We start from the raw sequence: 9,623 nt of genomic DNA, 5'->3' as shown, positions 1-9,623 counted from the left end.
AAGTCAATTTATGTCGGTTCTGATTGGAGGGGTCTGACATGGTTTTTCTCACCATTATTACATCTTATTCAATAACCGTTGGTTTTACCCGCCACCATAAAAATGGCGGGAAAACCTACTATGCTCCCTCTTATCAGAACCGGCCTCAACTGACTCAGGTTATATCTAAGAAGCCCGCGACCTGAGCATCCGGCATCAACCAGCCCTGGGGACGATGAAATAGTATTTAATCGAAACGTCGGCAGAAATGGAGAGCCTAAACCGGTGAGAAGACCGGGAGACATTCACAGTCAGTTGAAAGTAGGTTGAAGTCCGTTCTGACCCTCCAAGCATTGCTAATTCCCATGTATTTTACATGGGAAAATGCGCCAAATTCGACTTGTGAATATCGATGTGAAAAACTGCCGTTTAGGATCCAAATAATTGATTTCAAGTCGCAATGACAACCGAAATACTAAGAATGACATAAAAAATTCAAATTTGAGGGATTACACGGAGTACGGAGGAGTGGGGCGTTCTCTCGTCCACACTTTTTTAAAGACCTATCTTTTATGCATTTTGGAGGCTAAAATTTCTCTTCATATCTTAGAGGCTAACATTTACACTCTAAAATTTTAATTCTTAGCAGAAGATGATATTGGACAGTTTAGACATTTAAAGATTCAAAAGCTTTTAAACTAATGCAAAAAAAAAAATTCAATAAAATTTGGGGGATCTTGATCCCTGTGCCCCCCACTATATCCGCCGCTGGTGGTACCGCCAATCCATTTTTTTACAATTCATTGATGAAATTATTCAACTTAATGATATTGGAATGATCGCCATCTTGAAAATAAACCTCATGAAATGCTCTCACTTTATATCCATTATAAAGTCACGTAAATTAGAATATTTCATTTTATTAAATTTTTTATATGAACTTTAAATTCAGTTTGACAGAAGGATGCATGAATTCACTTAAGGCATAGAAAACTGATGGATCAAACAGATGATCGAACATAACCAAAATCGAGGATACACTTTGTATACCCTGGGATCAGGATAGCTAGGATTCACATCACCTCCGCGCAATTAATCACGCACCTTGTTCAGCGGCATTGACTAAGGAGTTTCAATACGTCATAGTTCATACTTCCACACCGTCGAGCACACCTCAGGGGACCTACAATGAAAGCTGCCTGACGCTTAGCACGTCGAATGCTGCGTGCGAAATGGTGAAGCAAGTGCCAGCGTCACGACGATGGGCCGCCGTGCATCACCGATGAAGTTTCTACGAGCAGAGAGAGAGTAAAGTAGGAACTTCTCCCACAGAATGAATCACCACATCTTAAAAGACGCTAATCGCTTCACTCCTTAGAAAATGGCGGAGCTGGTCATGGAAATTCCGATGCGATGTTTCTCGAAACCATTATGACACTGATAAATCATAACTAACGAAATCGTCGGGATAGAAATGATGCATGCATCGTCACTATGAACCGAGAGATTCTACACCGTCACTATGAACTATCACCTAGGGACCAAGTGATTATTCAATGAAACAAGAGCCAAAACTAGGAGGAGAGGCCTTAAAATGGCCCAAGGCATAGCAGAGGGTAATTCATTTTTATTGGGATAGAAAAAGGAAAGTAATGACCCGAATTACGATTGCAATGGTCTTACGAGATTTATACGAAGTCTCCTTCCCAAGGTTTCCGCAATAGACCTTAGGAGTTTCTTAATGTCACTTCAGTTCAGTAATAACTAGCTGTCATAGCACTTTTATTAGCATAATAGGGTGGTTTCCTATTTTTTATTGCCTAAATTGAAAGATTATTACTCCTGTAGAACGTATTTCACGCTTTTACATTTTTAAATGACGATATCTATTTTTCGCAACTAAATGAAAAGTGAAAATTTCCAAGCGCGCAAAAACGCAACGGCTAAGTATGGATGCTGGGAAAAGTCCGTGTGACGTCATTCTGGTTCCAGCTGCCGCCGTATGAGGCCACCTTGGTGCGAGGCTATGAGCACCGATACGATGCAGGCTGCTAACAGGTAGCACTTGGCTTAAATAAGGGTTATAAATACCCTGTCAAACGAAGGAAACTTTCCGACCATAGGCAATTTCAATGAGTTATTATTAAGAGATGTTTCCCAGATATCTCCGCCACATGCATGCACTGGTAATCTCAGACGATGTAAAAGTCCTGACTACTCCTTTAGCATCTAGGTTCCTGAGAAGTCACGTGGATTGGCATCGCATTGCCGCCAATCTGGCCTTTTTCAAATGAGGATAAAAATTGACCATTGCCATTCGTCTAAACTTGGATTTCTGAAACCAAATAATTTTTATATTATGAATACACTAATGGTGGGTAACGAATTCCAATCAATGCCTTTCGTTTTCTTTGATGAAGGAAACTACCCTATTCGAGCAAGCCCCTTCATAGTAACCTTTATACTATGTTTTAAAATTATGACGTAAATTATAGATATGTTCACTCTAACTAGAAGATAAAATTACAGGCGAAAATAAATAAGAGCTTTAGAGCCTCGGAGGAAAATGAAAAATTCAACGGAACAAGAGATAAGGAAAATGATATCTGAGGTATTAGCACGTATTGCAAATGATCGAAAGGTTCATCGCTACTCACATTTGGGATCTGCTCGGACAGGGAAATGAAGGACATGGAATGAGCGAAAAGTAAGCGAATCGAGAAGTTTTTGACAGGAATAGCGAGGAAAGGAACTATACATGAAATAGAGGAAGACGGAATTATTAAAATACGAATTCGGAGGTTAGAGAAAGTATTGAAATATAACTATACAATAAAATTAAAAAAACAGTACGTATTTTAGGTGGGCATACTTTAAGAAGATTAAAAAATTAAGGAAACGCATTGCCTTTCGCTAACTGAAGAGGAGTGCACTATAATATTTAACCATTACTATGCTGTAAGTGTATTTTTATTATTCTTCTGTGATTTTACGTAGACTCCTGCAGCATTTCTAGTTTATCTTATTTCCGATTCCCTATCAGTCGTCATTTCTGTCGTTTTTTCTTTTAATATCAATTATCTAATTTTCCTTGTAAGCTCTTTAAGAAACCCATATTTGCAGTGGGGTAGCCATGAATTTTGCACGTAGGGGTCCAGTGCCGTGGAGATTTTTTGAAAAACAGGGTACTATTTAGAGGGTTTTAAACTAATTTTAACACTTTTCATTTACCGAAAAATTTACACAGAAATCTTTTGGAAATTCATGAATTTTCAATATTTTCTTTTACTTTATGAAGGAAATAAATCGTGTGTTTATATTTCGCGGGAGGGGGGTAACGGACCCCCCGGACCTCCTCCATCACTGCACCTATGCATACTAGCAAAGAAACGTATCCTATTCCGACTCTATTTATTTCACCCTAACATACCTACAAGTAAAAAAAACCACAAGTTATTATGATGGGATTATATAGTTAGAACTTCGAAAATCTATCTTAAATAGTATGGGTTAACTCAAACGAGTAGTTGGCGATAGAGGCCTGCAATCGAACTCACAATCCCATCTTTCCCCGTACATGCAATCCCTTGGCTGTCTAAGTTCCTGTTCGGAGGCAACCGGATTAAGGCGGAGGCCGACCGCGGTCGCTCGCCTGTCGTACCGCTCTGTCTCAGCCGCCAAAACCAATCCCTTCCGAAAGAAGTGAGGAGGCGGAAGCGAATATAGGTCTGTGAAGAGCCAATGCTATTTGGCCAATGATTGAGCCGTCTGCTTATCCCTAAATCAACACGTTGTGTGCGTTTGAAATGAAATGAAAAACATATGCCAAATGCAATGGCTGAAAAAAACATAAGAAGTCATACAATAGTCCAAAAAAAATAATAAAAACATAAAAGAGGCCGATTTCCCACATAAATGAAGAAAAAAAGGAAATAAAATCAATCCAGAAGGATTTTAAAAATTATGAAAAACGGTTTTAAAAATACCATCATACTTTATTTTACATTTTCCTGTTTCAATGCTGATATTATTAATAATAAAACGTTATTGTACTTTTCCACACGATTTAATTAATACGACCGGTTTCGTCGCAGAGGCGACATCATCAGGTACATAATCCGTTAAAATAACAGTTATTTTGTTCTTGTTTTTGTTATTTTGTTTTTGTTTTTGTTTATTTATAACGTTTTATTATTAAGAATGGATTTTCACAAAGTAAAGCCAGAAACAATCAAGTTTATTGATATTATTAAGTTGGAATATTTTTCTGTTGTGTCCACATGCGGCGCTAAGTAGAGCCGATTAATTATTAAGTCTCTATTAATCGTTTGAATTGATGTTTTAGGGAATTGTTTTCGTGTATTTTAGTTTTTTTTTTCTTTATTAAGAGAGCAATGCACAGCGAGCGAGCGGGCGAATGCTATCCAGCCTATGGACTGCTTGAAGGTCATGCGGCTGGCCGCCTCTTTCCGCCAGCGTTCGGTCTCCGAAGCAGTCGGAGACTCTAGCAGAAATATTTGTGAAATACAGAGCGGAGCATTCGAGATTTGCTCTCCCACATTCTCGTAGCAGCGGCCACATGGAGTTCGTTTTCACGACCGCTTGCAGGTCTCTTGTTGATAATCAAAGTCTACTCTTCTTTCAACCAGACGAACGAGAACACACCAACTTAATCTTATAATCATATGCTTCAAATCAAATGTGAATTCAAAAATATTTCTTTCAGTTGAGGCTGCCTTTTTCTTCGGGTTATATTTCATTCGTGCAAGAACCAACATCTTCTGCTCGATGAATAAATTCCAGAGTATTCTGCCGATACCGCAGGAAAGTGTTTCAAAAGCGTTAACACTGAGGAGTGTTAAAATTCAATCAATTACTAAATTGCACACTAATCACGTAATTCAAAACAAACCACAGGAAAACGTAGACCCGATAGAGACGAAAAACGACAATCCACTTCATCAAAAACAAAAAATACCTCATTCACTGTGGTCTTGTTGTCTATTAGGGTGTTCCACTAAGCACGAGTTAATAATCGCGCCATAATGTCACACGACGTTATAGTAACGCTATTTATTGTTGTTCGATGTCAGATAGCTACGTGATGTTAGAGTATTGATTGCATCGCGTACTCTTATCGGTCCAAGAAATCCTAATCACCTTGTTATCATCGCTACACTGACAGAAGACATGCTTGTTAGCGCTAATTGACCACAGCAGGTTTTCTCAGCATTTGTAACTTACTTTGCCTTAAGAAATAATGCCTGGTCCTGAAGCTTCTCTCACCTAATGAATCTGAAGCTTTTCTCACCTTCTGCTAACCCCCTTGATACAATTTCCTCCATTGATTAAATTCCGAACACTTCGATCATTCCTGTGCGATAAAGTCTTGATGATTAGTGCAAATATGTATGCTCAGGTATGCACGATAAGAGCTGAGATTCTATCAGTAAAAAACAAAGCACTTGAAAATTGACACCGTCAGTAAGATAGCACACATTTGCATTATGCAACCGGAAGTGCGATATCTCTCATAATGCCCTCCTGTCAAGTAACAGCCTTCTTTTATAAGTTAGCTTTTCTTAAGTTTACACGGACCACTTTTACCTACGATAAATTGATGTTGACCAATTTGCTGTTCAAAGTCTGTCAGTTCATGGCTGCCTTGCCTTCACCTGAATTTTAAGCTATCTGCATCATTGAATTATAAAGATGGCAGTTACTACCATTAAACAAAAAATAATATAGTGTGGAAAATAAACTTTAATTACATGTGGTAGTGTTCTGTTTCCTTACTTCTAAAATGAGACAGTAAGCCAGCCTTTAGCAATATCTGTAAATTAATGTCGTGATGCCAATTCAGTTTTGATGTATTTCTCTAAATAGAAAAAAAGTGCTGATTTTTCTTTATATCTTCTAAATGGCTCTGCTCGCAATGTCTAAGAAAATGTCGTTATCGCAGAAAATCGTCTCTCATTAATAGATTTTATCGCTTCTTGGGGGTAAGTTAATCCTTGTGGGATATTGACGAACGGGATAAAAGTTAAAAGGAGGAAGTCCAACATTTAAGCACCACATGTTTTTAGGAAAGGTTTCCATTAGCGTCACTATGTACGTATGAGCATACCGGTGAAAGATGTTTCTTTGAGAAATTGTTAAAACTCCCTTGCTTACACTCATAATCCGCCTTCAGTTATTCCATTCGGGGATGCCTTTTACGTCTTGGTGTTTTTATACCAATAAATCCTAGAATAATATTATACTAACAGCGTACCCATATTTCGATCCGCAAACCTTTTACATAATCCATGTTGAATACCAATGAGCATCTTATTGATATTTCAGTGTGCCATATATATATATATATATATATATATCCTGTTAACTCAAATCCTCTACGCTACAGATAACGAAGAATTTTTTAATTTTCTCTCAAAAATGTGTCCATAGTTATCACTATTAACTACGCCATCATTACGAAGAAGGAATGTAGAAGTGCTCTGTCAAATTTGTTATGCCCTTATATTTTTAAATTTCACCAACGGATTGCATATCGTATTAAAAAAATTTCCCTCCCTTTAAGTAATAAAATGCGTTTCTATTTTTTTTCAGCGAATCCATAACACTTTTGGTATTTTAAACAGTTAAGAATGTCTACTTATAATGTGAATAATTTTGTAATATCAGCGATATCTGGTGTGTGTTGTGTGCACATGCTAATTGTAGATGTTCTGTGGTGTGATCCAAGTGAGATAGAGGCATTCACTCATTAGCTAGCGTTCAGATATTTTGGCGAAAGATCGGAGCGATTTCTTTGTATTGAATGATAGTTCTTTAGTTAATTAAAGCGGATCTTTAGCTTGTTGTTATTTCTCGCGAACCATACCGTTCTCAAAATAATTTATTTCGCTCCGGAATAGGAACGATAATTAATTACTACACTTTTAGCAGGCCAAAATTGATCATAATAATGTAGAGGTGATGCAAGTTTTACTCTGACTACTGCAGGACTTTTTTATTTTCCAGTGGTTTACTTTTAAGTATCCATGTCTTTTAAGCCATGCCTCAGTGCATGCTCCTTAAGCTCTAGAAGTATACCATGGGTGACTTCTCATTTTTTCATCCTCCTGCCTGGCATCAGCTAGCGCACTGTTCATATTCTCCCCTAAGTCTTATTTAAAAAAATTTACTACGCCTTTAAAAGAATATTTTGATAAACCTTTTTCCTGGACATGGTCGCAGAGTTTTTCATTATTATCTGTATGATGGATAGGTTTTACGGCAAAATATTCGGCGAGAGTGAATGTGAGTTCCGAGAAAGCATTCGTTTACTACCATAAATAATCATAATAATTTGAAATATTTTCTCCTTTATGTTTCTAACAGCTCAATAACAGGGAAGGAACTGACAAATTCTCCTACGATTTACATCTAAATAGTTAAAATTCATCGCCTAAGTTAACTTTTTGCTTTCGCTTTACCCTCGCCAAGCATTGTGCATAACTTTTGTGGATTAAACATAGTTAACTTTTTAAGTTACGAGTAAAAAAAATTCAAAGTTGATTATGGTGGTCATTTTTATTTATTCTTCATTTTGCTCTGGTTCTGCTTTAATTAAGACTTCCTCAATAATTTTTTCTATTACAGACCGCAGGTATTCCTCGAGCTGTCCTTCGGATTGCTGGTCACCTTCATTCTCTATCTCCGTTCCTCCGTCCTGGGACTCCGGAGGTCCATCCTGGGTGTCCTGAGCTCCGTCCTGGGACTCCAAAGCTCCATCATGGGTCCCCGGAGCTTCGTCCTTGGTGTTCGAAGCTGCATCTTGGGTCCTTGGAGGTCGATCCTGGGAGTCAAGAGCTCCATCCTGGGTCTCTGGAGTTCCATCCTGGGTTTCAGGAGCTCCGTCCTGGGTTTCAGGAGCTTCCTCCTGGATCACTGGAGCTCCCTCCTGGATCACTGGAGCTCCGTCTTGAGTGTCTGGAGCTCCGTCCTGGGTTTCAGGAGCTCCCTCCTGGGTTTCAGGAGCTCCCTCCTGGGTTTCAGGAGCTCCCTCCTGGGTTTCAGGAGCTCCCTCCTGGGTTTCAGGAGCTCCCTCCTGGGTCACTGAAGCTTCATCCTGGGTGTCCAGAGCTTCGCCCTGGGTCTCTAGAGCTGTATCCTGTGTCTCCGGAGCTCCGTCCTCAGTAACTTGCTCATGGGACTCATGGCCATCAGCAGCTGTGTCTTCGTGGGGGCTTCCTTCAGGTGGCTGATCAGAGAATATTACCTCATGATGGGCTTCGTGAACTGCTATTATTTTCTCATCTGCTGTTTCCTTCTCTTCCTCTGTGGGGTCAGCCTGAACTTCTGGCTCACCTGATCCGCCGGTCGCCTCTCCAGCCGTCGTCTGCGCACCAGACTCCAAATTGGCGAGTATTCTGTCGCAAATATTGCGTGAATTTTGAGCGAAACTTTTTATTTTTTCGACGTGCTCATTTATCATGCTGAGGGTAGCCACGATGTCCTTCATAATTTCAATTTCTTCTCTCGCTATTTCCTTCTCAATCTGATCATATTCCTCATCAGTGAGGTCGTTACAAGTGCATTGAATAAACCTGGGCATTTTACTGTACTGCAATATCGGCTGTGGATTTAAAAAATATATTTCATCAGTGAGGAATACTTGTGTGTCATTTGCGTTTTAAGAAATTTGTATTTTATGGGTGCCTGTTTTTTTAAGGTTTTCTTAAGTTCATGCATTCTTTTATCTCAGGTGCTGATATATTAATAACGGGTTTTCAAATTTCTTAAAATCGAAGTCATTTAGAGTAAAGAGTTACAGCTGGCTCTTTAAATCATAATTAGCGTGGAGACTTTCGCAGTCATGATTGATAAAAGATATCCTTTCGTTTTCGCTGAGTTTTGCTTAGAATTGATCGGCATGGAAGCAACTAGGTAAAGTTGGCATCGGTTATATGTCTGCTTATTATTAATACCTAGATATTATACGTCGAGTTATTACTTACCTGAAGTGACGATTAATTTATCTATGAATCCATTCCAAATGGTAATTGTAAGCCTAATTGGTAATGCTTGACCAGATTATGCTGATAGAGAATGCGTAACCATGGTAGCTTTTCAATTGAAGTATTTGTTGATATTTGCTGCAATTGACTAACGTGCCAATTCTTTGCAGTAAAATCAGATGACCGAATCTTTTTTTCTTCTCTTGTATTTAAAAGTGATTATCCGGTAGAAAATATATTACACGAAAATTAGGAACGTTTTTTGTGATTACTGTTGCTAAGTGGTAGGATGATGCCTTGCCTTTCGATACTTGAAAAGGAGCACATGAAAATAGTTTACCATTATGATACGGTAAGTGTAATTTAATGATTATTCTGTGATTTTACGCGGACTCTTGCTCTCGATTAGCTTCTCTAATTGATATTCTTTCCCTAACAGTCGTCATCGCTGTTGGGACTATTGTGTAAGGTTTTTTTCACACAAACGAGTAATATTTTTGTCTCAATACACGTTAAAGGCAAACACTTTTGTGCAAGTGAATTCTTTATCTTATTTTACTCATTTATTTAAATATTACGTTTTATTGCTTGTTTTCCATAGACAAGATTCGCAGGTTGGCAAGGAAATGAATAACGTTG

At 38.5% G+C, this 9,623-nt stretch overlaps 1 protein-coding gene across 1 annotated transcript; it reads right to left on the bottom strand.

Annotated features, from left to right (window-relative positions):
* Positions 1 to 7,538: 7,538 nt before the first annotated feature.
* On the bottom strand, positions 7,539 to 9,075 carry LOC124156012 (uncharacterized protein DDB_G0290685-like). The gene is made up of 2 exons (XM_046530294.1): positions 8,985 to 9,075; positions 7,539 to 8,602 (listed from the first exon to the last, which is right to left on the bottom strand). Exon 2 carries the CDS (start codon positions 8,579 to 8,581, stop codon positions 7,562 to 7,564), a length of 1,020 nt encoding a protein of 339 aa, XP_046386250.1. The 5' UTR covers positions 8,582 to 8,602; positions 8,985 to 9,075; the 3' UTR covers positions 7,539 to 7,561.
* Between the last annotated feature and the right edge of the window lie 548 nt (positions 9,076 to 9,623).

This window comes from Ischnura elegans, chromosome 3 (assembly GCF_921293095.1).
Source record: "Ischnura elegans chromosome 3, ioIscEleg1.1, whole genome shotgun sequence".
Taxonomy (NCBI): domain Eukaryota; kingdom Metazoa; phylum Arthropoda; class Insecta; order Odonata; family Coenagrionidae; genus Ischnura; species Ischnura elegans.
This window is presented reverse-complemented; position numbering and strand designations above follow the sequence as displayed.

Excerpts from the sequence above, each read along its gene's own strand:
- LOC124156012 (XM_046530294.1), bottom strand. The coding sequence starts at position 8,581 with ATGCCCAGGTTTATTCAATGCACTTGTAACGACCTCACTGATGAGGAA.